The sequence below is a fragment of the Embiotoca jacksoni genome, unplaced genomic scaffold, assembly GCF_022577435.1.
Source record: "Embiotoca jacksoni isolate LCO1_2020_lvr unplaced genomic scaffold, fEmbJac1.0.p SCAF_22, whole genome shotgun sequence".
Lineage (NCBI taxonomy): Eukaryota > Metazoa > Chordata > Actinopteri > Embiotocidae > Embiotoca > Embiotoca jacksoni.
The window spans coordinates 5,075,415-5,103,039 of NW_027185363.1; the positions used below are offsets into that span (position 1 = coordinate 5,075,415).

The window sequence follows — 27,625 nt, forward strand, 5'->3', positions numbered from 1 at the left end:
CTCTCTAGAAGCAGAGAAAAATGATTACCGAGTCATATGCACACAAAAAACATATATATACTGAATTCTGCTTCACTGCTTATACCAAACTCTGTAAATTGTACAAATGCACAATCATGTGGTTTTCAGTTCAACTATTCCTAAAGGGATGCAATAAAGTACACTGTATATTAAAATTTTCATTTCTCATTTAAATGCTTGTTTTTCAAGCTGAACAAAGCAAATGAGTCATCATGATAGGCAGACCATTACAGCCACAGGTACCAACCATTATCCTCATTGTACTCACTTGCCCTCTGCCACACATCACAAGACACTCAAAAATCTCTCCCTCTCTTTCTGTAAAACCCTTCCATAGGAGCAAAACAAACCAACATATGGAAAAAGAAAAAAACAACAGTGCTGTATAGCTCCTTGGTTTAGAAACCTGCAACCTCTGCGAAGATGGTGAATGTAAAAAAAAAAAAAAAAAAAGAGAAAAAAATCCATCACCAAAACAATGACATCGAGAAGAAAAAAAGAAAAGAAAAGAAAGAAGAAGCTTCTTCAAAGAGGGGGATTAGGGCAGCTGCCAATACGCATAGTGTGAGCATTTGCCATTGCACATTTGAATCAATACGTGTCAAATTCTGCTTGAAACACAATTAGCCCGCGTTTAAAGAAAGAGACGAAAAGTACACAGAAGGAAGATTAAAGATAAGTCCAATGTTCCTCGGAAAACCTCGCACGTCAGGGCGTACGCGGCTTTTCAGACACATGACAGCTTGTTATGTGCTGCTCCAGTCGACGAAAGCAAACACAGAGGAAAGCATGCATTTGTATGAATTTACAAACAGCTTCTTATTGTGTCAACCGAGCTCATCTCTTTGTACTGTGCTGATTCCTGAAGTCAAGCTACAGCTGGGACGCTGAATCCATCTCGCGAATAACTCTAACTTTGACCCCCCCCCCCCTCCTCCTCACTCACTCACTCACACACACACACACACACACACACACACACACACACACACACACACACACACAGAGTTCGCACTTTGACAAATTCAGTTGTTTAACCGAGTTGGGTAAAAAGTTGGTCTGTTGGGTTTTACATGCCTTTTGTGCAAAATTCCCAGATGCTATTGATTCCTGTTAGTGGGTGTTTTTGTTTTTTTGTCTATAATGTGGGAGTTCAGGCTCTGATGTTCGATGCGGCATCAATTTGGAAAAGAGACACATCTTTCTATTAGGGCTGCTCACTTTCATATGCATGACTTCTTCCTTTTTCTTTTTTTTTTTTTTTGTATTTCTGAGCAGAGGCAATTTAACACAATCCACCCCAACAAATTGAAAGTGCACTGGAGTCTCCCCTTCACATAATGCAGTGGGAGCAGCATTAAAACTACAACAGAAAAAAAAACAAAAAAAAAACAATTAACTTGATAATTAGAAAAACAAGTTTTCCATATTCTTGTAAATCAAACAATAGCTCTCATTTGTGTTGTGCAAAGCTGCAATAAGGATCATAGATAACAATAAACATGAATAAAATCAGAGTTAAATATCACTTGTATGAATTGATATTTACACTTCCTGCAGGGTAACAGTTGCTCAGTGCGAATGCAACATCAGGTGTGAACAATTAGTCTTGGCATCGGTCCAGCACAAGGAAGCGTCTCCTCTCACATGCATTATCTGTGTTAGGGGACCAGTTGGGGGATGGGGGGGGGGGGGGACACGGCACTGCAACTGGACTCTGTGAGAGGAGAGCCCTCTCACTCCCAAGTAATCAGCTGAACTGAGTGGGTTCAGAGAGGGATATGTGCAGCTGTGCTTTATTACAGACACAATGACTCCCAGATTAGGGAAACTGCTGGAAGGAGGGAATAGATGATCACGAAGAAGGAGGAAGGAGGAAGGGGAAAGGGGGGGGGGGACTCCAAACACATCTGTCCTCAGTTTGTCTGCAGCTATAACACCAAACCACAAGCATGGCCATGTACAAATCTGTCTCTGCTTGCAAAGGCCGCCTGCGGAAATGTTTCCAGACCTTGGGTTTTTTTAACGCGAGGACTCGTGGGAATACTCTTGTCGCCTCACGGTGATAGCAGTGCTTGTCAGGGTCACACCAGCATCGACAGTGGTGGCACAAACAAGCAGGTGGCGCAAACATGTGAATCACTGTAGACAGTTTCTCACATTCCTGTGTAGTCTCTGCATGTGTCTCACAGAAACAGTGTTTTTAGTGTGACCCGTTGTTGCATATTCACTGACATGACATGCTTTCTTACTGTGTCGATTTGTCTATTTCCCCCCCCCCCCCCCCCTTTCCTTTAAAATGTCACAAAAGCTGCCCGATCTGTCATAAAGCAGGGGCAATTATTGGCATTACTAATCTTTCTTTTCTTCTTTCTGTGCAGCTGTGAGGCGGGTTTTCAAGCTTCAAAAAAAAAAATGCAAGCGATCATGTTGCCTCCACCTGAGTCACCCTAACCGACCCGGAGAGAGAGCAAGAGCGAGAGATGAGAGGCAGAGAGGTGAGGTGCTATGTTTGGTCGGCGCTGTCCTATCATTCTGCTTCAGTGGAACCTCTCAAGCAAACACAAAAATGCAGGTTCACAGAGTGTTATGCCAACAGAGGCAAGATTCAACCAGGAAGACATCCCACTGCCATTAGAGCTTACTGAAAAGCCTCTCTATCCCCCTTAGAACAGCTTACGCATGGGGAGTGATTAAACATCAAACCACACTGTTGCAGCCTAATCCACCACCAAATTCCTGATGTGTCTCCCTGTTTGTCTTGCTTGCTTCCTTTCACGTATACATAAGTAGAAACAAGCTAATTCTTAACACTATTCAGAATGAATAACTGTTTTGCTTGAAAAGAGGCAGAAAGACTTTCTTACACAGTTGAAAGGATTTTTCCTTTGTTGCAGTTTACGTACTGAGAAGAAAACGACAACTGACTTAAAAAAAAATATCACTTGGATTTATTTTGTTGGACATTGATCTGCTGTTTCATTACTGGGAAAAGGCCAAAGCTGGATGAAAGTGGCTGAAACTGGCCAGCAGGCACATGACACCAGCAGGATACAGCACTCCTTCTTTGTTGGAAATAGTTGCGAGGATTAAATTGTTCCAGGTGGGGCCCTATTTTCTTTAAAACTGCTCTGTATAGGCCTGCAGGTATAAGAATAGCAATTCTCAAGACTGAAATCTATCCCTTTTTTTTTTTTTTTTTTTTTAAAAGCACATGAACAGACCAACAGGAACGATGGGGGTTGCATCTCTTTGTCTGTGCGGCTGGTTTTATTACTTACACTGCTTCTGGTCTACGGCTGCTCTCCTCGCTTATCCACAAGCCTGTGATTCACTGGAGTGGGCACAGGAATAATGTTGTTTTTTGTTTTTTTTTACCGGCTTAATCTCATTACTTTCATTGGCTGATAAAACCCTGTGCTAAAAGGAATCTTATTATTTATTGTTTTGAACAAAGTGTATCTGCACCAGGTGTGTGACCGTGTTCAAATGGATGTAGGGAATGAGAGGAGCAATCCGGGGGATAATAATAACCACCTTTTATTTATTTATTTATTTGATATCTTATGGATGGCACAGCTGCTTATGAACCAATATGATCTCCTCCGCTACTCTATTTTCTCTGAGACCACACAGGACAGATCAGGCAATATACACGGACACTCGAGATGTACGGCCTAATAACTCACACTATATGAATTTAATAACACGTGTCTATGACACTGCATAGTTGTTGATGGGAGCAGTAAAACAAACTTTAATATCCCAGTTTGTTAGAACTGTTAATGATCTGTGGTGAGGGCAGTTAGGCTGCAACTCACTGTCCACATCCTCCTCATTGCCGATGCAGACTATAATTCTAATGCTAACACGATATGAGCGTTGAAATCATGCGCCTCCAAAACAGACAGACACAGTACCCACAAATAACATTCAGCTGACGCTTTTATGGGCTTACGAGCTTTGTGACGTCAGTAACGGAACTTGTGGAGCCCTTAAAGTAACCAACATTATCTGATTCACCTCCTATTGTTTCATTTTTGAGGAAAAGCATGACACTGACCACTTTTGGAGGTTATTCGTCAGCATGCAATCTGGCATCTTTGGGCAAATGCAGAGGTAGAAGCTTTGGCAAGGCTGATAATTGCAGCAAAATATGGCAAACATGTCATGCCATGAGATCACAGACTGTTGGCCAGCTGTGTCTGTTGATGCAGTGGAAACCTTTCAAACCCCTTCAACATATGGTTTGAGTCAAGCACATCAGAGCCGTACTGAGTTTTATAAAACAAGCAAAAGGTCCCATGTATTTGCAAACACTGGATTAATTAAAATGCTGAAAAACACATTTTGAAATGCATCTTGACATGCAGAGATGCTGACATTGTACTTATGTGACCACATATTTCCAAAGAAAATGCTTGGCCAAGTGTTTCAGTGTAATCCAGCAACTGTATTATATTAGAATCTAAATAGTATGTGACAGTGAGTGTCACTGTAATCAAACAGTCCTATTCATTTAATAATAGGAATTTAACTCTGAAGTGCTGAAGTGGCTAGATGCTAGTGCGACCAGAGCCAAATTCACTCAGAGTAGAATAGGGTCTTGGCTTTGCTCCATGGAGGATTGTTTCCAGTTGTTGCATCCTAACGGGCGTAGACCTCGGGTTAATTTTGAAACTATTGGAGCAGCCTTTAACCAATCAGCATTAACTGCCATATGATGTATGCTGTGCATTAAAACTCTGTAGCTGTAAACAACGGAGACCCTCCCCCATGTTAGCAGAGTGCTACACAATGTTGGTAAATGAGCATTACAGACTTTGCCGGCTCCGGCTTCAATTCCTCTCTATTTGCTAGCGTGGCTCCACCTGTTTGTATCGCTTCATGTGGCTCTACCGCCGCCGCCATTGTTGGGACTACATTTATGAACATAAATAATAGTTGTTGTTTTTTAAATACATTTAAAAAAAAAATTAAAAAAAAAAATTAAAAATTAAGAAATGCTTGACTTCAACGTCATTACATGTAGTCGCATCTGAATACCAAAGATGCAGGCAATAAGCGGGTGGAGCCAGGAAAGATAGATGCATATTCCGCCTAAAAAAAATAGTGTTCAGGTCAAGCAGTTTAGATAAATATATAATGGTCTGAATTAAATAAAACTACAGCCACAGTCAATTTCTATCAGTAGAGGCACACCCATTAACTAACAGCTGCCAATCATGCAGAGGTAAAGGTGTAATTTATTGAGTGTGAAGGCCATCCTTTCCCTGGGATGCATTAATCTGTTTTAAAGCACATCACTGCACTGAGCAAAAATCAACACAAAAGCTGTAAAAAGACAATACTGAATACTGAGAGCCATTAAGTCCAGCTGTGCAACTTCCATTACTAAAGTGTCAGGCAGGGTGCTGTTATACTCATTAACAGTGCACACAAAAGGCAGGGGATGGACAGTTTTATGTCCCTGATTAAAGCAAACACAGCAAAATGGTAAATAAATGTTAACTTGTTTTTCTCGGGAGCATGTTAATAACTAATGACTCACTGTTTGGAGACCACTTTCCCGCTGACTCTCAAAACTATCTAACCCATATCAGCCATGATGAAGATTTGGCCCAGCTCTGACCTCTCGTCGCCTTTAAATGAAACCCCATATATTGTGCTTTTTACATAATCTACACATCTGTTAAAATGCTCAAAGTTTATAGACAACCTGTTGTTACTACGTTTTATTCCCTTTGTAACTGACATGAATAGAGGTCGCCACCAGTTAAACTTACCAGTGCTTTTGATAAGCAGTGTTCACCACATTCAAACCAGAGTAGGTAGAACCCAGAAAAAGCTGCCTGAAAAGAAAACTCATGTTGAACTGCTTCACATTAAAGACACAGTCCTTTCCCAGATTGTGTCTTTGGTATGAAATATGAAACCTTTAATGCCAGAAATGGTTAGTTGATACACTCCGGTAGAATCTGGGAAAGGGCGTTGTCCATGAACCTTAGTGTGTTTCTCCATCTTGCGTTACACATCCCCCCATCCTTTGTGTGCAGGGACAATAACAGCGTTTGAGGGAGAGGGGGCACTGCAGGGCTGACAGGGGGGGGGGGGATCTGGTTACCTTCCCAACCACTGCCATAACAACATATGGAGGAAGCTCTGTAACATGACAACAGGTCCATCTTCCTATGTTTCTCTAGGAGCTGTTTAAACGCCTCAGGACACTGATTGTTAAGCAGTAAACACAAACACACTCAGGAAAAAGAATGACAACACTTTAACACTAAGACAAGTGTCTGAGTTTTAATGTCTTTACGATAAGCCAACTCACAAAAATCAAAGCACACAAGCTCACACACTGTGAGTGTGTGTGTGTGTGTGTGTGTGTGTGTGTGTGTGTGTGTGTGTGTGTGTGTGTGTGTGTGGAAAAATAATTGTATCATCCCTCTCCTTTGTGCATCATTTACATAATGTGGGCGCAGAGAGGTCAAAGATCATCCCCATCACAAATCCCTTTGAGTAAGCGCTCACAATGGGCAGGAGCTGAATGCTTTTAGCCTGCTGGCGAAGGGGAGAGCTGCTCCTCCCTATGGTGCTGCGTTCCACCATCCCTATTCCCGCACCTCTCCAACATCCCGTTATTCACAGAGTTTACCGTTTGAAAAGTATCTCGCAGCCTGCACCGTAACCTGAAGCGGTCTATTGCATATCAGTTTTCGACCGAGTAAGGAGAGCCGTGGAGGAGAGAAGAGGCAACAGAATGGGACAAAAAAAAGGCATTGTGAAACAAAGAAAAAGGGGAGGAGGGTAACAGTGGAGCTCTGCTTGAAGGTGTTTTATTGTATCCGGCTTGGCGGAAACCGTGGGGCTCCTTTCAGTTGTCACATTAAAAAAAACATTTGTCAGAAACCAGTGTCGTCCCTGCAGATTGGTTAAGAGAGAACACGTTCCACTGTGGTAGCCATCACTCCATAACCCAGCTAGTGAAAATAAGATCTCCACTGGCACTCATTATGACCAGCATATAAACAAGGCTGATATTCCACAGACCAGAAAACAATAAAATTAAAGACATGGTTGCAGGAAGCATTCTTCCACACTAACCTAACATAGCTAACTGGAGGATTTATCACCTTTCAACCTGAACAACATTATAAGTACACACTATGTAAAAATGCATAGTTCACATAAAGTTCATTCAGCATTAATATTAGGGCATGGCATTACCAAATGCATTAAATCCCATTCCTTCCTTGAAAACAACAGTTGTTGATTTCCGGTTGGGACTTGAGCCTCAAAGAGGACCGTTGTGCCGGAAGCCTAATGAGTATGCAGGCTTCTGTCAAAATAACAGCAGATATCTTTCAGTGTCTGCAGCTGGGATACCAGCAGATATTCCGTTGCATTTTGAGCTGGAAGTTATATGCAAGGAGGGGATAACATGACAGCTGTAGCGACCCGGGACACCGGCAAGACCTGGAAGCACAAACATTTGCCTTTCTGCCTCACTGGAATCCACATTAGGAGGTCATCGGCATTACAGAACCAACCACCCCAGCTCCTCCCAGACGTGCCTCGATGGCAGCTGTGCCTGGGGGTTTACAGCCCAAACACAAACATGAGATAGGGTGTCCAAAAAGAGATGGGTGTCATCGTGCCTGTACAGTGTGAATTTATGACTGACTGCGTGTCTAAAGTAAATTAAATTACTATCTCGTGTCGCCGACTTTCATGAAACTGAGTTTTTACCTATATTTATTTTAATAGTATGAGATGAGCAGTAATACGAGAAATCCCATAGATCAATCGTCACCCGGATCATGTGATCAAATAGTGAAATGTTTGACGTTGTCCTTGCATATGTCCTGCTCAATCATGCTATGGTCTTCTGCTCAAGTAAGCCAGTGGGAGCCGAGCTTTTAAGATCAATGTAACATATGGAACACAGCAAACTGAGAGGGAGTGGCGCCCAAGGGTTAGATTTAAACACGGGCAGACAGCTGGTGCCGTGAGCTATGACAGCAGAGAATTTGTATGGAATTCAATTCCCCTTTTTACGACTGTGGAATTGTGGGCAAATTGTGGAGCTTCTCTGCTAAGAACATTAAAGGTTGTTTTTTTTTATGAGTCTGCTAGCAGAGAACGGTTCACTTTAATGAGGGGCAATGTCCAGCCCATGCTCCTCCTCACTTTAACTGCATACTGCCTCAAAGCACACGTTGGACCCTCAGCCACATCAGGGACATCTGGCCCCTCCATCTAAAAACATGGTCCTTAATGGGCTATTACAAAGTCCAGTGCCTGGGAATATGCTTCGATTTATAGTTCCAATGTATCCAAACCCAGAATCCTCTGTCTATCATGGCCACATTAGGTTATATGAGACAGGAGGCCCATCAGACCTAATAAGCCTTATCCTTTCCAGAGGATGGCCATTAAACTCCCTCCTTCCATGCCAGCCCAGCCATCAGCTCTCAGTCTAGTAAATTAAACAAATGAATGGCATCCTCAGTATTACAATTAAAGCATAGAATAACATGAAACTATGAAGCTCATTAAAGCGCGACCGCGTCTACGCTCACTGCAGAGCCAGGGAAAACTCAATTACAAATCATTTAGAAGGCAGACATCCAATGTGTGTATTTTGTTTCAGCCTTTCAATGTCAGCCTCATATTCAGTCTTACTACACGCCTGCATCTGAGCTTTCTTGTAGGCACGGTGAGAGCGAGGCAGTTTGTACAGAGCCATTTCAGTTGCCCCTGACAACCCATGGCTTTTGCCAAGTTGAGCCCTCTTCATTTCACTCTTCCTCCCTCTTTATTTTCAGTTGGGGGTCTCCTGCTTTTATTAAGTCCCCTCCCCCTTTCGTTGCAAACACAACCACGTTATCCATGTCAAATCCATTGGCGACAGCCTGAGGAAGTCAATATGGAGCCAATAGATTCTCTGCTTTCATTGTGGAACTAAGAGGCAAACATAACTGAAACTATCACGGAAAGCTTGAAACAACTAACTTTTTAGGGCAAGAATGTATTTTATATAAAAAGGTATTTATATAAATAGGTATTTAAAAAAAAAAAAAAAAAAAAAACGATTCAACACTTTTGCTTCAGACATTCAGCAAGGATTGTTTCAGGTATAACAGCATTGTTTCAGCAAATGGGTTTTTCTTTTCTTTTTTTCATAGCAATGTAGTACATGAAAAAACAATAATGATTAAAAAAAAAAATAAAGGCCCTGAAATGAAAAGCTGAATGTGTAATTGAAAAAAGAAAACCGTTTTTAGAGTGTTGGTGAGCTCAGAGTCACTGAAAAGAGGATGTTTGTACAATTACGTTAGTCTGCGTAATGCTTCAGAAAATTCTAAATAAAGGCAAATTAATAACATTAATACTGTGAATTACTTCCCTCCTCCAATTTAGATCAAAATAAAAAATACAGCCCAAAATTATTCTTAGTAGTGTAAATTATCAGCTCAGAGGAGAGGAAAGGATGCTACAAAAACATATACACTATTATGCCTTGTTTTGCACAGCCTTTTTTTTTTTTTTTTTTTTTTTCTCTCGCAATTAACACCTGCCAACAGCTTTCCACCCTCCTGTCCTGAGCCGCAGGTGTGAGAAGACCAATGTGTGCCCTGATGAAAGACACTGGCAGTGTAGTGCCAAACGGTCATTTCCCCTCACTGATAGGCCATTCTCTATTTAGCTCTGCCTAAGGAGGTGCGCTTACCCGCCACACAGGCCAACACACACCGGCACCGACGCTAAAAATAAACCTTTACCGCCAGCACAGCCCGCTGGTCACACATTAACCACGGCAAACTAGCTATTCCCTGCATGATATGATACAGAGTCTTGGAACTAAAACACTGACACAAAACAGGAGAGGGACAAAGACTGACCGTGGCATCACAGATGAGAGTATGAATCACCACCTGTAAGGCGCTACTTCCCCCACTCTTCCCCTCTGCTCACCCAAATGGCCGGAACTCCAGAAGTGACAGTGAATACTAACAATGTGAGCTAGTGTCTCCCGGGCCTCTGTACAGCAGGCACAGCGGAGGATCATAAATGAGCGACTTTGACAGAAAACACATAGGCTTATAGGAAAGGAAAAAAAAAAAAAAAAATGGGGTGAAGGATGAGCAGCAGAGGAGGCAATGAATTTAGAGGATGGGGGATTTTTGATATGACGGGGTAGTTATTTGCTGGCAGCAGCGAGCCCTTTACCAACAAAGGGCCTTTCATATTTCTCGTGAACAGAGACAGAGACTCCCATTAATCCCGAAGGGAGGGCTCATCTCAGGCTTTTCCTCCGCACATAAATTACTCTTCTTATGCCCCTCCTCCCATTACTACTCAGTGTTTACAGCATAAAGAGGAAGAAACTAAAAAAAAAAAAAAAAAAAGAAATAGCAGAGTCAGCCGCAAATCTTTAATGTGTTAGGCCACTCTTAAAAACAGTTATGTCGGCGCTAACTCATAACACATGTGCCAACATTTGCTTTGCTCCAAGCCACAGTCAGGAAACTGTGGCTACCCCACTCTCCACGTCAGTCCTCTCATGCTGTCTCTCTACGTCTCATTTCTGTCTGTCCATCTCATATGGGAGGAGAGAAACAGCTCTGCCCAGCTGTCGCATTTTTCAGCAGATGAAACCCGCTCTGACGGGCAGAGAACATGCCAATCCCCACTTATCCTGCACAGACTGGAGTTCAACAGTGGTGCACAGCTGCATGTGCACACGTGGTCAGACCCCCTTGGTGGTCTGGTGGAAGCCAAGGCATGATAAGCAACTAAAGAAGCGTCGTCTCGCCCATGTGGCATGCTCAGAACGGATTTGCAAGAAGTGGACAGGCATGGGGATGGAAATGGAGAGACAATGACAGAGGCAAGGAGTACAAAGAAAAAAGCACTAGCGTTTATGCGTTTGCCAAGTTGCCTGGACCGCCTTATTTCAAACAGACACAAATCAATGGTGGTGCAAATTGCATTTTCCAAGCACAGTGCAAGCGGACCAATAAATTAAGGCCAGGGATCAGAGGAAAGGCTAAAGAGAGGCGAGACACTGCGCTGTCTGTGGCCAACTTTCATAGAATGCTGTTCCAGCTGTTAGCCAGGTCCAACACCTACTCCCGAACACACACACACACACACACACACACACACACACACACACACACAACCATTAAAAGCAACAACAGCCACATTGTTCCTGTGTTACTCTGTTGATTATAGTGGGAAGTGGTGCAAAAATGTGGATGAATCATCTTCATAATGCAGCGACTTGTTGACCTCATTACTCTGAATAGCTATTTACGCAGTGGTACTTCAGTAAAGGCTTCTGCATTCAACGCTTTAAATAATTAGTCTGATGTCATAAAAACATGTGGAAGCGTTGCATGCGTGCATAGTCTAAAATCTGAAAAACAAAAGTGAATTTCATTGTACTCCAGTTTGTATCATCAAATATCTATTTCTGAAAAGCCACAGATCTCTTCCTCACATCAATATGTAACCTAACGCGGGTCGTGAATATTTTCTGCTGGGATTGTTTTCATGTCTATGAAAAACTTCAAAATGCCCGACTACAATATAATTCAGAAGATGCGGGTGACTATCTTGGCAGTCAAAATGAAATAAAGCTAATAAACAGCACTGAAGCTCATGAATAAATATTCTCTTTCAATCAACTGCCCAATCTTTCAACAGATGTATGAAAGAACAATGTGTGCCAGTGTTGCCCACTATAGTCAGCGTGCACATAAAAAAAAACCTGGTAAATGCAGGACAAAGCCTTGTTTGTGTCTTTTGACCTCAGCTCTCCTAGACAACACATTCTTGGTAGGACAGAGGGGAAGCATTCAAACGGGTTCAACACAAGTTGTTTTTCCGCTATTTATCCAATAAGAGCTCCTTTAAAAGACAAGCTGTGTGACTGTGTGTGTGTGTGTGTGTGTGTGTGTGTGTGTGTGTGTGTGTGTGTGTGTGTGTGTGTGTGTGTGTGTGTGTGTGTGTGTGTGTGTGTGTGTGTACTGGGGTGGGTGAGACGGCAGCTTTAAACAAACACTAAATACTGAAGCAATAATGCCATGTCAACCTGATCGTTTATGTTCTCGGCAATTCATCCACAGCATTTGTTGTTTATGTATGTTCGAAGATGAAGAAGCTCTTTGTTCACTATTAACAGGATAGTCAGTTGACTGAACTGCAAATTATTTTCAAATGTCACTCCAAAGTGATTGTCCTTAACAAGAGAGCCCTAAATTGAATCGATGAATAAAGACTAATTTCACATTTTCAAAAAATACAAACATCTTTCACTCGACTGAAGCCCTAATGACTAACGGACTGCGGCGGGCAACCAGAGTGGTCATACTGTGTGTTTCTGATTGACAGCTCTATCAGCCACCAGTGGAGATTTAAATTGCATACTACATCAGAGCAGAACATGACAAGAATAAACAGGTTAATGGAATGAATGTCTTTATCCATTACCGACACCCATAACCACAGCAACGTTAGGATGCACCAAAACATGGTGGCGGCTGTATGAAATGTTTTCTCAGCCGTCCTCAGTGGCAAATGTGTGATTTTAGCAAAGTAACTCTATTTGCCTTTTTCTCCTGACAAGTTTAGTACCTTAAAGGGAAGCGCTCAGTGGAAAGTGCAGCATTTGGTTTCACACCACAAAATAGCCCACACTGGCATCTGGACTGAAAATGTTAGGATGTTACATCTCGCTGCCATCGCTATAACGATCTGGAACATATTGCGATGACACAGGCGAGTCGCACATCTGAGAGGAAGGAGGAGAGGGAAAAAGAAAAGGCAGCCAACTCCGAGCTGTCCAATTTGTTTTCAGTTAATACTGTAAAATTCAAATAAACATGCGGTCAAAATCGGCTGAAAACTTCCAAGCTTTTGTTTTTTCAGTATTTTGGTGGTCATCCTGTGACTTTGAACTGTGTGTGAACTTCAGATTTAAAGTGACAACCATATTTAGCTGCAGTGTGATCATACCCTTAGTGCATGTTTTTCCCCTCCATCAGCTGGCACCCACTTGTCCACAGTCCCAGCTCGAGGTATAAGCTTTTGCGATACGGAGCTTTTTCAGGTCCCAAAATACGCACTCCCACTCATACACACCCCCACTTACCCCCAGGCCAAGATGATATTTTTTTTTTCTTCAATTTTGTACATACTGTACTTTTTGATAAGTAGTCCATTTGAACACACAAATAAGTTTCCCTCCGACACGCACACACACACACAAGTATGCACCGCATTTACAACCTGCACACTCAATCACACACAATCCTCGTGTATTTACTCCTCATCCTCTAGCTATCTCGCTACAAATAAACAAACACTTGGAAAATTCAACACCCTCCTCTAAATTAATTCTACAGAGAATGGGTGAAGTAGCATCAGTGATTCAGTCTCTTTTCTTGCTCTCTAAATTGGACTATAATGAAGCCCACTTGTAATGTCTGAGGTATATATAGGGACAAATGTACAATATTAAAATAGTCCTTACATTAGACCTCACTGGGGACGGAACTAAAACACGTTTATGGTACAAGCTCTCTGTTTTTATCTATTGCTTATTTCCACTGGGATGTGATTGTGGTCCTATGTACAAACAATGCATCAGGCCCAGATAAGCTTCTCCAGAGTCAATAAAAATGGCTTTACTTGAACCCCATAAGGGACCAAGTATGATTATAAACACAAGTAGTGGAGCTGGAAAAATAACATCACGGCATGTTCATCCAATATAAATGCATGTCTCCCACCAGGTTTTACCGACTGGGGAGCTCTGAAGGACGACAAGGCTGAAATAACATGTGCTCGATCTTCTCTATCCACAGCTCCGTTTCTCCACAGTCCACATAACACTCTTCACATGCTTCATTTTATTCAAATGGTTTTCCGCCTGTTCGGCTTTCCGCTGTTGTCTCACAGCCACAAATTTACAAATAAATCACAAGCAAAACCCCACAAAGATCAAAAAGATCTGTGATTGAAAAAAAAAAAAAAAAATCATAAGTCTGTTTAGGAGTTCAAATCGCCTTTGCACAAACTTTGATGAGTGACTTTGAATTCGCAAAATCCTCCATCTGATAATAATGACCTCAGTTTAAGATGTTTTGCTGTAATGTGCTTTGTGCGCCAAGTGTTAAATCTTTCATGCATGTTGCATCTTTCCCAGGCACATCCAGAGGAGTGTTATGATTTAGGCTGCATATACACTAATAGGATCTCCGTCCCCACAAGCGTTTTAGCAACGTTTCAGAACTAATCTCCGTCCATACCAACGTGCCGAAAAACGCAGAACATTTTATATTTAACAACAACGTCCATGAAACAGGATGCAGAACTGAAACAGTCGCTGTGTGACCGTTTCAGTTCTGTGTCCTGTTTCACGGACGTTCAGCGCCTGTACGTTCAAAGAATACCTCCCCTTTTTGTTGATGTGTTCTGTGGATTTACTTCAACATGTGTGCAGTCAAATGTGCCCAAACACTGTTGCATACCGTGCTTAGTAGAATTTTACAACAAGATCCCTCATTTTTTACTCTGCGTTTTGATGTAGCCTGGACCCAGGAAGATGATGATGGCCTTACTGACTTGTCAACTGATGACTGAAGCAACCGGTCGGGGAAATCCAAATGCATTAGCAGTTTTCCAGAGTCTTCCTCTGGTAATACAACAAGCATGTTCAACTTTAATGTCCTTTCTGGCCTCACCTAAACATTGGGCTGATAACGCCACTGGACACGGTAATTGTCGCAATTCACTTGAATAGTCTCGTCTCCTGCACGTGTAGGCTGAAGTTCCATTATAAATTAAGAAGTGAACATGGGTGTCTGCGCCACCATATTCAAAAGTCTCATCTTTACCCCCCCCCCCCCCCCCCCCACACACACACACACACACACACATACACACAACCCCAGCAAAACGGGTTGAGCAGCATTTTCGAGTCTACATTTTACAGGTTCAAAAACTTCGTAGTAGTGTGCACATTTTGTTGTATACATTATGCGTTTTAAATCAAAAACATATTGGTGTGGATGCAGCCTTATAGTGTAACTATAGTTGTCTAATATGTGCTATAAATTTCTACCTGAGCTAAGGACAATTACTCAAACAGTGTAAAAAAAAAAAAAAAAAAAGTAGATAATTTAAATGGAAAAAGAAAAGGAGAGAGTAAAGTCCACCCCCCCCCCGGTTGAATTCAAAGCTCAGCTCCTTAGCGGGCACAATTCATTTTCCTCCGGAGTCTGGCTCCCACTATCCCCAGTGACAGGCGTGAAAGGTCAATAACCTTGGCTCGTAGCACTCATATGGTTAGCAATGCCATGAATTAATGGTTGAGGCCGTTATTCCAAACTCCGAAGGAAAGCCGAAGGAAGCTTATCTTCTACAAAGGTCACGGTGCTTAGATCACTTAGTGTGAGAGTGAAGAGCTGACAGGACCTATATAAGATTGAGTGCATTGTACTTGATCAGAATCAGATAAAAAGTAGGTGGGATGTCGGCCAGTATTTGCAAACCTTGGCCATACAGAGGCATTTCCATCAATATAATGTTATGGTTATATTTAGCACTATATTTGAAATCAAGCTTGAATCAACGAAGTTAAACTCCAAAAGAAATTGACCTTTTATTTTAGTATAAACATGTTTAGGCCAAAACTTGATTGGATAAATACAGTTAGAAACTATTTTTCCTCACCCTCACCAGCCTTGTTTCTGACTCAATTTGCAATTTGGGGAGAAATTAGTGTTTGCCTGAATGTTAACTGATCTCCTGCTAATCCAAACAACGCAAAATCATTCTCATTCAGGAAGGAGATTTCAGAGTTATGAATAATGATTTTAATTCATTTAATTGCGCTGCTCTAATGGGCAGCTGCTCCCAGCTTTGTGTCAATCCAACACAAGCACACTCTAGCTGCCCGGGACAAAATGACCTAAAGCCTTAAAGAAAAGGAAGTGAAACATCTTGCAAAGACTTGGAACAAACTGGACATTTAAACAAAACTAATAACATCTAACTTGTTACCCCATGTTGTTTTCACTTTTGCTAGCTTTCCAAAGATTTCTAAATATCAAAATAGTATTGTTGTTGTGAATTATGTGATGCAGCACAATCTCTTCAATTAGCCATGCCTGATGATAAGCTGTTGAACTACATCAACAGTCCTGTTTATTGTGCAAAGACATGAGGCAGGAAGTAATTTAAAACAAGAGGAATTCAAATCAAAACTCCATTCAAACTGTTACGCAATATGCTTTGTTCTTAGCCAACTAACTGGTGCATAGTTTCTGGAAGTTAAGTCTATCTTGGAAATTAGCAGATCTTTGTTTGTAGCTGCAGTTATACGCTTCAGTAAGAAAATAACCCCCCTGTCTTGCTGAGGAAGCAGTGCTACAGGAAATAAATAGCCGACATGCTGCACGCCCTTTAATGCCTCAGTAAATATCGACGGAGGAAGAGATAATATAAACTCAGACGAACGAAGGCCGCATAGCGATATGTTGCTCACTGCCATAGCGTGCGCTCAAATAGAGACTAGAAATTGCCGCAGGTCAATCATAATATCCGTGGTGATGGCAGACACTTGTGTCAGCAAGGCCTAGTTACAGTAGATCACTTGAGACAAGTAATATGGAGGGCTACATGTGCTTATCTGATGAGCAAACCGCTTTTTTTTTTTGTTGTTGGTTTTTTTTTTTGGGGGGGGGGGGGGGGGGGGTAGAATGAAAAGCAATATTTCCAATCAACCAAATCAAGATTAAACTAAAAGATTTGCTCTCTATCAATTAAATTAATTGATTCTTTATATTGTAACATAAAAATATCAATAACTGCAATACAGAGCGCAAGTTAGTGGAGCAAAGTCATAGGAAACTATCAAAAAAAACCACAAGCTCTACAAAACCTCCATCAGCCATCTATCAAAAATATTACCAACACTACTAAAATCACAGTCATGACGGAAGCCATGAAGCAACCAAGGTCACTCCAAGAAACAAACTCGGCTGCAGAAAAAAGAAGAACTAAATGCTACAGTACTGTCCTTGCATTACCCAATTAAGGCACATCAATCATTGTATAGAGCCAGGGGAGCTCCTCCATCTTAAAGCTCACAGAGGGGGAAGGGACAACAGGGAAGGGAGTGGTGGAGGTGATAGAGGACTGGTTAAAAGGAGGATACATCGGGAATGTCACAAGATACAACCTCACAGGTCGTCAGAGGCTAGTTGTCCAGAGAAGCGCTGTTGCGTTGAAATTGAAGCCTGCGCCGGAACACAATAGTTGGCGTGGCCTGTAGGAGGTAGACATCTCTTCCCAGGCAGGATATTGGCCTTTGTGAACATGGTTACAGTATCTGGGTCAATTAACGTGTCCCTGCTTCAAATTTCTCTTTTGTTGTCAGATGAATAATACCGTGCCAATTCATGTACGCTCTTGAACACAGCATGAGGTTTGAAAAATCTGAGCTATGTGTGCCACTTGCATACAGAAAAGGGCTAAACACAGGGCTAGTTCTGTTTCTATTTTCTACATTTGCACAAGCTATCTCATTAATATATTCATTTGAGTATTAGCTTCCGTGTATGACCCTGCACACAAAGACGCTGCTGTCTGCCTGCTGTCTGTCTGACGTTCACAGCTACGCCAGACATGTACTGCTGCTGAATCTACATCTGGGCAGCTAGTGAATGCAATCTTGTCTGGCTAAAAGCAAAGAAGCTGAAGCTAAATGTATTGCCTCACGAACAAAAGATTTAACAGCGGAGAGAAAGCAGCGGGGGAATGGGAGTGGCCTCCTTTCACATGCCAGCCAGTGTAAAACGTGAGGACGCAGCTCTAAATGCTCTCATCTAGCTTAATATAATGAGGAAAACAAGCACAGCACAGACAGAAACTGGGGGCAAAAATCGAACGGTGTTATTTCATAATAAACAGCTGGAGAAACACTAAAAACTGAGCTTTTTGTTTGTTGTTGAGACAGAATCTGTAACAGAGATATGGAGTTGTTTGCTCCACCAGCCAAATAAGGCTGGCCCACAGAAGAAAAATGGCACCGAAATCCACAAATCAGTCCTTAGAAAAGTAAACAATTCACTCTGTAGTGCTGATGTATTGTCTTGTGGGTGCAAGCTGGCATTTTCGTTTCCACCGGTTCTTGTATTTCACTTGTGAAAAATAACACTAGCCTAGTTATATGGAGGCATATATGCAGAAGAGTCAGGTCAATACAGCTATTTATACACGGCCTCATTACATAGCGGGGTCATCCTTTGCACTTCCTGGGTGTTCTTCACATTAAATAAAAGAGAACCAGTGTGGCTGACGCATCACACCAAAACGAATGATTTCACATCCTTTTCATGTCAAGTGGAAACAGGGGAGGATTGATTTAAAAGCACAAATAAATATTTTCTCTTTTGACAGCATTTTAGATGAAAGCTCACGCATCAATTTTAAAACCGTAGCAATACGACGTCATGGATGGAGGGGCCCAGGTGTGATCTAGACCCAAATAACCTATAAACCCCCCTTAACCTTCACATGACTGTGTGACAGAGCAATACAGTTAAACGTCTGCTTTTCAAATCTACATTCAGCCCATGTGGGTCGTAATAGACAATGACATTTATATTTGGCAAATGTAGTTAGGCAGAACTATGCGAGACAATTCACTAGTCACAGTTATATTATATAGTATGATCTGACTGCTGATTCTCAGTCAAATGTTGACTGAGGCAGTCGCTCACATAGCTGTTAAAACCAGCTGGTTGTAGAAGTCTCAGTTAGAAGTATGTTTGTCCACCGCCATCGAGAACTCTCTGAGCAGAACAAGCTAATTATATGCCAAGGACAAGCTCCCCACAACACACTCACAGGCACGAGAGGCAGAGACACCTTAACTACTGGCCAATGTCACGGGCGTATGGGTAGGTGTCAGTCGCAGAGGGCACGGCCTCCAGCCGATAAGTGCGAGATAAACAGAGGTGATGAGAAGCTACCAAGCAAACGTCTGACCTCAAGAAAATGCTTTGTAGGCGTTCGGGTATTGCACAAGCGCCGGTCTGCCCCCTAAATGTGGAGGGATAAATTTCTGTTTGGTTAAGAACTTGGAGCCTAAAATATAAGGTATCCAATGCTGTCATGCCACCCAGCAGGCCCAGGAAGCACACAAAATTTGGCCACAGACGAGTGCACTTGCTTTAATATTATTATTTCATTTTTATGATATAGCCTTAGGACGGCAGTGGAGCTGTGATCTTGTGACAAATGATCATGGTGTTTTTACTAATAGCACTCAACTAAATCTGCTTCCTTGTAGAGACATGCAAAAGGTTACTTTCCGAAACCATATATTGCCAAGATTAAATCTGCCGTCACAATATGTGGTGGTTATCTAGGCCATGGCGATGCCAGGAAAGAAAAAAGTAGAGTGAAAGTGAGATGAAAATAAATTTATGCAGGCTTATAACAATAAAGAATAAAGCAAATTTCACTCCAACCCGCCAGTGACGCTTTAGCTGGGAATTGGAGCGCAGCCTTCATTACAACATATTGATCTCAGCAAACAAAGACCCTGAATTCATTGATCCACTTTCAGAGAGAGAGAAAAAAAAAAAGAGGGGGGCAACGGATCAGTCTTTCAACCAAACTTACAGTGAAACTGCTGCCTTAGCTTAAAAAAAAATAAACTGAAGAAGAGCGTGGTTTTGAACCCCCGCAAACAAAGAAAGATGGTCATGGGTTGCTCTTGATGTCCCACAGTGACAAAGAGAATATGTGAAACATGTAGCAGCTGCTATACCATTAAAAAAGGAAGAGCTTCACAGTGGCTCATGTTGCTTGTAATTTTCCTCCATCTCCTTCATGATGGCTCCCCTGTACTTATGGATTTCATCTTGAAAAGGAATTTGAATACTAAGAAAGTCATGTTTGACAATTAAATTATTCAGCATTGACAGAGATCAAAACATACCTCAGACACCTGAAAAACAAAGATCTCAACAGCAGTCATACTGTTAGCTTCAGCAATATCAGGCTATTTCTCAAAGTTAGAAGTTAAATATTTCTACAATAAACACAGCTATCTAAAATATTCCAGAGACAGTTCTTATAGTCCTTACCACAAGGCCCTAACAGAACTAATTAGTCGATCAATATCGTGAGAATCGATTAATAGTTTTGAGTAATTTTTTGATTTGATTGCAGTGTCTTAAATTAGAGTATCATCTGGTTCCTTTAGTCCTCCATGACAAAAACTGAATATCTTTTGGTTGAGACAACACAAAGACATTTTAGGATAAATGTTGGGCTTTCGGAAACACTGAACAACATTTTTCACCATTTCAGACGTTTTAATGACCAAACAACTTACAGAGAAAAAAGATAAAATAATTGTTTCAGTTAATAGCTCTAATTTACTCTGCATGGTGCTGTTGGAGGAAAAACACAAAGAAACCTCATATGCAGAATGCCTTAAACCACCCCGCTTTTTAAAATGTATCCTTTGGTTGTTTCTCTAAATGATGAACGACCCACTCTGTAGGTTAGGATAACATACGCTAGAGGTGCCATGCATTTGTGCCCCCCGCCTCCCTCCCTGGCGGCGGGTCAAGACCTCTTTGGCCGGTCTATACCTCACCAGAAATCCCACCCCCGCACCCCCACCCCCGCCGCCCTCATCCCCAATCCGAGACCAGGAAAAATGGCTGAGCATGTTGCCGAGCACTTGCCCCAGTTTACAGGAGAGGGTCGAGCGGGGTCACGTCTCACCAAACGCTGGGGCCCCTTGAACACATGAGTGGCCCCAGCTGTATTTAAGTCCATCAGAACGTTAACAGAACGCAGAGAACCAGAAAAGCATAAAAATGAGTTCAGCCAGTGCAAAAGTTACGAATACAATGTTTTTCTTGTCAAAAGGGCGAAGTTTGGTTTGTTTAAAAGGTTTGCCTTAAACAAACACAGCAAAGAGGAGTAATTATTCTTAATGATAGATTAACTGCGAATTCTGAGATATATTTAGCCTGAGAGAGCTTTCCTGTTAATGTTCTCATGGCTGACGTTGACACTAATTGTTTGAATCATGTTATTAAACTAGTCAACTGTAAATCCCTCCCCCAACTCATCTGCAGAGCCGGCTCACTGGACCCCTCTTGACACTGTCGAAGCACTTGAGCCGAGGCCAAAGCCACCTATAAACATACTTCTCTTCCATCACCAGAGCTCACACATGTATCAAGGAAATAAGTAAAACTCAGGGCTGAGGGGTGGAAAAACAAAATATGAAAGCAGAATAGAAGGTTGGGGGTAGGGATGGCAGAACAGCAGCATAAGAGAGTGTATTAAGCTCAATTAAGCTTTTGGGCTTTTCATTAACCCAGTTTTTAGGGAGGGAAACCTCTGCTGAATAATGCTCCGACTGACTCACTTTGCAACCCTGCTTTAAAGGCTTCATCTAGAATTTTTTTTTTTTTTTTAAAAGCTGCACAATGTGTGTCAGCTCTCCAAAGCCACCAGAATTCCATTAGACACTCAGGGGCAAACCCCCCGCAGCCACGACCTACCTGAAATTAAATGCAATTTAGTAAAACAAGTCACTTTATCAAACAGCTAAACAAGATAAAAGGGAGCAGTGCACAAATGTTTAAAGACTGCAGCTGCTTTCATCAGCAACGGTCTGATAATAAATAACTATGTTTGGTCACTTCCTTTCATTCAGTATCAGGCCAGAGCAAATATTCCAGCCTTAACAGCAAGGTCATACGGGTCCCAAAGGGCAGACAGTGGGTAACCTCCTAAACTGATTGGTTTTCGCATTTGCAAACAATGAGCGTTACCTCCCATTAAATGGATCATTGGCGAGGCATTCTCATGTGAAAAATAATTGTCCTTACTGGCTTTTCTCTGCGCTGCTCTGCCAAGCAACTTTGAAGAAAATCATTTTAACAAATCTATTGACATTCAATGTGGCTTCACCTGGACAGCTAACGGTTAATGTCCAGTTTACACTGCCGGGAAGGTGATTCAATGTTAACACTAAAGGGATATGCTAACTGGCTGGTCACAATTGCCATGATCAAATCCACAGGATGTCTTCAATTTAGCGCATACAATGTCGGCCGTTAACATGTGAACGACCACCACTTCCGGGTTTTTACAGACCTCGCCTCAGGATGTGTATTCTCTTAATCAATAAGAAAGACGACGCTGCAATTAGATAGGACAAAGATATCTAACATAATCACCCCCGCTCTGTCCAATGCATGCATAGGGTCAAATGCAATATAATATGAGCAAAGGACTCATATGACTGACACCTTACACAATCTACTGATAGTATTACACTGATTCTGAAGGAGATCCTATTACAAATACGCTAACTAACCTCACAGAAAACCAGCGACCAGCCACCAATAACTTGAGGAGAAATGAATTTGTAGTGAAATTAGCTGACTTTGTTTTTTTATGTTAGAAAAACGACTACATGTTCTGCTGAAGCATGTTCAGACTTTTAGGTATGTTTAATAAGACACTTCAGGATTCACTCATTGACTTCTCATTTATTCTTTAAGGCCTTTCACGGAACAATTGGCAGAGTTAATCAAATGCAAGGAACCATAAAGCATGAGGCTGCTACATGTGGCTAAAGAAGCATTAATCTAAATATTTCCTGGTCGGAAACAATATTGTAAACCAGCATGGTGAAAGCAAAGTTGAAAAACTTTGAGAGCACTCTCCACACTGTGGGGGCTTTGTCTTTCAAAACATGCCACAGGAGATTTTCATTAGAGAATGCAGTTTCATTAACATCATCCCACACTGCTGAGCCCTGCTGCATTACAATGACACAGGGGTGCCCCTCTCTGTCAAGGAAATCTCCACAGAGCAACAACTTGCTGGGGGGAGGGGAAGGCAGAGAAAAGAGGAGACAGAGATAGTGCGGAGGGGGGTGGTGGTGGTGGTGGGGGGTGGGGGGCAAACAAAAGGGAACCTGATTACCCCTGGTCACGGTTCATCCACAAACCAACACAGGGAAATCCATCACCTGCAGGATCAAACGGAAGGAAACTTGTGCACAAGGTAAAGCCCAGTGAAAGCTGTACCCACCCATCTAAGCACTCTCTTCCCTCTCTCCTTTCTTCTCTAGTCATCACTACCTCCCCCCTCCAACTCTGACTCACACCTACAGAGACGTGCAAGTTTTAGGCACACACTGTGAAATCCAACACAAGTGAGAATGTTTTCTGGTCCAAATGACCTCAAGACTCCAACCCCTCTAATGGCACACTGGTGATATATTCCAGTTTTTATTACTGTCTGTAGACCTGCGTGCCATTTCACGGTAGATCCATCGTCATTTTGCCAATATTAAACTCCAAAGTAGCAGTGTTGGTCATGCCTGCCGCAATGAAATGGACAATTGCAAAAAAAATATCGTTTTTCCACGTTCTTGTATTATACTAGTTTATATGCAAGAAAAAAAATATAAACTTACTAAAGCTGGGTATCCAACAGAAGGGCTACTGCTCTAACTAACATTTTGAAAGGTATTTAAATTTCTGTTATTACTGTCATTGAGTGGCCTTGACAGTGTAACACTGCACGGCTATTACCATATGAATTTAGCAGGAACATTTAGGCATAGAAGTGTTCGAAGTAATGCATCATGCATATGCTTTAAATCTGTACACAAGTGATGATAAATTAGGACAAGAGAAATGCAAAATAATGGCAAAAGATAATGGGAATTATTCAGTGTGCCAGCACAAGGCATGGAATGTTTAATAGCTAGATTATTTGCTCGATTGAAGTTGCTAAGCATTCAAATCTGTGTGTAATTGATTTTTACTCATTGCAACAAGATGCTTGTCCCCAGTGTAATCAACAAAGTTTTCCTACATTTAATTACAAATACAGAAGTTCGTATTTGCCTAAAAAAAAAGTGCAAATTAGAAAACACGAAATAGTGTAGCCACAATGTATATGTAGCAGTGAAGTAACAGTCTGCCCATGTTTCAGCCTGCTGTGAAAGTAAAAACAGCATGTGTGCAAAATGGACAGGAGCTATATTGTACAAAGTTGAACCACATTTGAGCTGGTTTACAAGGCGAACGACATGACTTGCAATACCACACAACTACACTGAAGCTAATTGTTTAAATATGTCAGGCTTGTTCTGATCCTCCCTGGAATGTAACGCATGGAGGCGAGCACACTCAACTGATGTGCATGCAGACACACAGAAAGGCAGGCACACACACACTCACTCACTCACCCACTCAATCAAACACAGACATAACAGGCTCCAAGCACTAAACAGGACTGAGAATATTTCAGCACTCACCGTTGAAAAGGGGCTGTCCTTTCTGTGTGATGTCTGGCACCACAACCTTGTATACATCTTCAGAGAAGCCTGGCCTGCATGGTGGGGTACCCCTGCCCTCTGCTGCAATCTGTGATGGAGGGGGTAGTAGGTTAGAGAGAGAGAGAGGGTGGGGGGGGGGTAACATTGAGTCATAAATCAACCTTAAAAAATGCACTCTGTTGCCTCCAAAAACCTCTTGGTCACATTCTGAAGTCCCCACGGTTGTACAAAAGCATCTGTTGTTTTTATAGCAGGGACCGCAATTAGGATAATGAGGCCAAAAGGGTTAAGCATTAGGCAAAAAGCATGGCTAGGCAAGAACAAGCTCCATTTGTCCCTGTGTAGGGGCCCAGGCATGGGGTAATAGCCAGCACTCTCTTGGCCAGCCCCACTGATCAACACACTACTCTGATCACACACTCTTCCCTTTGAAGTGCAGGAACAAGGGAATCAAAAGTCCACTGCTGAGGGAATAAACATGTATGTGTGAAGGTCTGAATAAACACCTAAACCCAAGTGCATTGTTTCCAAGAAACTGCAAGGTTATGACAAATCTGTATATTCCTTTTAGTATTTTGTTTAATTATTGGCCTGGTTTTGAAAAAGGAAAACTCTGGGCTTAGGTCGTCACCACTAAATGTTTAGAGAATAATAGGGTAGCTGCAATGAAAATAGGTGCACCACTGAGGCTGGTGTTTCCGTAAAGGCTGGATTTAGCACAAAAGAAAGAAACTGTAAAACAATATGAAAGAAAATGTTCTGGTGTGCAAGCATGTCCAAATGGGCTCCATCGCACAACCTCAGCATTGATTCAGCTCTCAGGGAACAGAGGCCTGGCCCTATTTCTTTGCTCGCACTCTGAAAAGAATGTAAAACGAGAGGAGCCCTGCTGAAAAAGACCATTGTGAGTATCAGTGCCACTTGCCATTCTTAATCAGAGAAATTGAAATGGAACACAAAAAAAAAAAATGCTTGCAGGGAGGAGGGGGAGGAGCTGGGCTGCAATTCTTGTACTATACAAGATACATGTCTGGATATGTTGACACAAATGCTGCCAAAAACTGGTATTTTTTTTTTTTTTTTTTTAAACTGTATGATTGATAGTCTGTAATGCTCAGGGGAAAACAAAGTGGCTATACAGGCAAGAAAATAAATTATCTCCACAAAACACTCCAGTTTCCATCCCTGGGGTTGGACAACAATCATTACCCCTCTCAGTGCTGTGAAGTTGCGGCTATACATAGCCTGTATTACCACAATAATTTACAGTAGGGTACTTTTCATTGTTGCTCCTGCGACGACTTTGAGAGCAATTAAGCCGCCAGGGGACAGGGACACGCTGCAGCAATCTACATAAATATTCAACTTAAAACTAAAATATAACCAAGCGCTAACTAGATTAATGCGGGCCTGCGTCGACCCAACTTCCAGACAATAAGACTCAGCTTAATTAAATTAGCCCGCATCATTGCAAATGTGTAAGTATTCTAGGCGAAACAATCACTTTGAATGCGCGTACAGCATCTCGTGAGCATTCGGTAAGAGCGAGTAAAGACGGTCCACCCGAGACGTAAGCTACTTTGTCGTGAATTTTTTTTTTTTTTTTTTTTTAGTGCACAGCCTACACTGTTCTCCCAAACTGCTCGGCAAGGTAAAGTGCCCGCAGGAAAGGCTAGCAGCTCGTCCGCGGTCCGTAACTCAAAACAAGCAGCGCCGCTACGGAACAGATCAAGCAGCAAAGTGTCCGGTTTAAACTCCGCTCCAAACCGCTGTGAAATTACATTTACCTGCAGTCCTGCCAAGACCAGCAGCAGAAGCAGACCGCTGACCTCGTGTAACGAGTACATTGGTACGGCCGTGACTGCTTTAATCCCCCCCCCTTCGGAATCCGTAAACACAAAAAAAAAGAAATGAGGGAAAAATTACACGCACAAAAAAAAAAAAAAAAAAAAAAAAAAAAAAAGAATATCCCACTGGCTCAAGTGTGGCCTCGATGGCGAAAAAAAAAAGAAAAAAAAAAAAAAAAGGGAAGAAGATCCGTCTAGGACAAAGACAGGAGCAGCAGCAGTAGCGGCAGCGGGAGTGGTGGTGGCGGTGGCGGCAGCATGTAGCAGCCTCCTCTGTCTATCCAGTCCGTACTGAGGGAGAGCACTGCCTGGTACTGAGGCTGCTGCTCCCTCCCATCCAGTCCGACACAAAAACAATAAAGAGCCCCGGCCACTAGTCTATAAACCGCCCATCTCACTGTCTCTCCCTGCTGGTGACACAGCCAATTTCACTTGGGACGCACAGGGGTCTCCTGTGTTAACCACCATCTCAAATGACATAGTTTTATTATATTGGGCTATATACTATTGTACTGGTCCATTATCTGTAAAGTATTTAAAAAAAAATGTGGCTGCAATAGCCTTCTTGTAAAATGTGTGACTGTAATTCATTCTCTATTCAGCCTGAAAAGATAGGCAAATGCAAAACTGCTGATATATAGGCTAAACTCCATTCAAACCAATAATGGCATGGCTCTTATATATATTATTACGTTCTAGTATTACATTAAGCTATCTTTCCAGTAAAAATCCAATATCTCCAGACATTATTTCATCATTCTCAAAGAAAATGTCTTAGCATTTCAGATTGCAGCGACATCTTATTGTATTTTAAGGTCAGTTTGAGGTTATTTGATTGCCTGCTATCACTTACTTGTGCCTATATTTAAATTGAAGTCCCACCAAAGACGCATATAAAGAAAGATAAGAAACCAGACAATAATGTACACGAGTATGTAAATAGATCAGTACACACAATGTAATTCGATATTTTAACATGTTAAAGTTAGGTTTGTTATTTCTGACCATGATACACTGGTGTTGCACATAGCCTATATCTACAGTGCATTAGTTTTCATTTAAATTCTGTGGTCATCAGCTCCAGACTCCTCTGAGAAAAATGCTTTTTGAATGTCATGGGCATCAGTAAATCAGGATTCAGTCAGTTGTCTGTCAGCCTGCATAAAGAGCAGCCCTGGCTGTATTGATCAATAGGTGGGAGATTCTGATTACACTGGCCCTTAGATAATTGCTGTTTACGGCACGTTTGAGCTTCAGGATTATTAATTGTCAATGATTCGGTGCTAAATCTCTGTGGTTACCTTTCCTTTTCTCCCTCAAACACATACGTCTTTCTCAT

The 27,625-nt window shown here is 41.9% G+C and overlaps 1 protein-coding gene across 1 annotated transcript in view; it reads right to left on the reverse strand.

Moving 5' to 3' along the window:
• Positions 1 to 26,365, reverse strand: part of cdh2 (cadherin 2, type 1, N-cadherin (neuronal)) — a 62,252-nt gene extending 35,887 nt beyond the window's left edge. The window contains exons 1-2 of the mRNA XM_069157433.1: positions 26,227 to 26,365; positions 24,419 to 24,527 (exon numbers count right to left, since the gene is read on the reverse strand). Of these exons, the coding sequence (XP_069013534.1) occupies positions 24,419 to 24,527; positions 26,227 to 26,286 (169 nt within the window). The 5' untranslated portion in view covers positions 26,287 to 26,365. The remainder of the gene's footprint in view (positions 1 to 24,418; positions 24,528 to 26,226) is intronic.
• Positions 26,366 to 27,625: the final 1,260 nt, after the last annotated feature.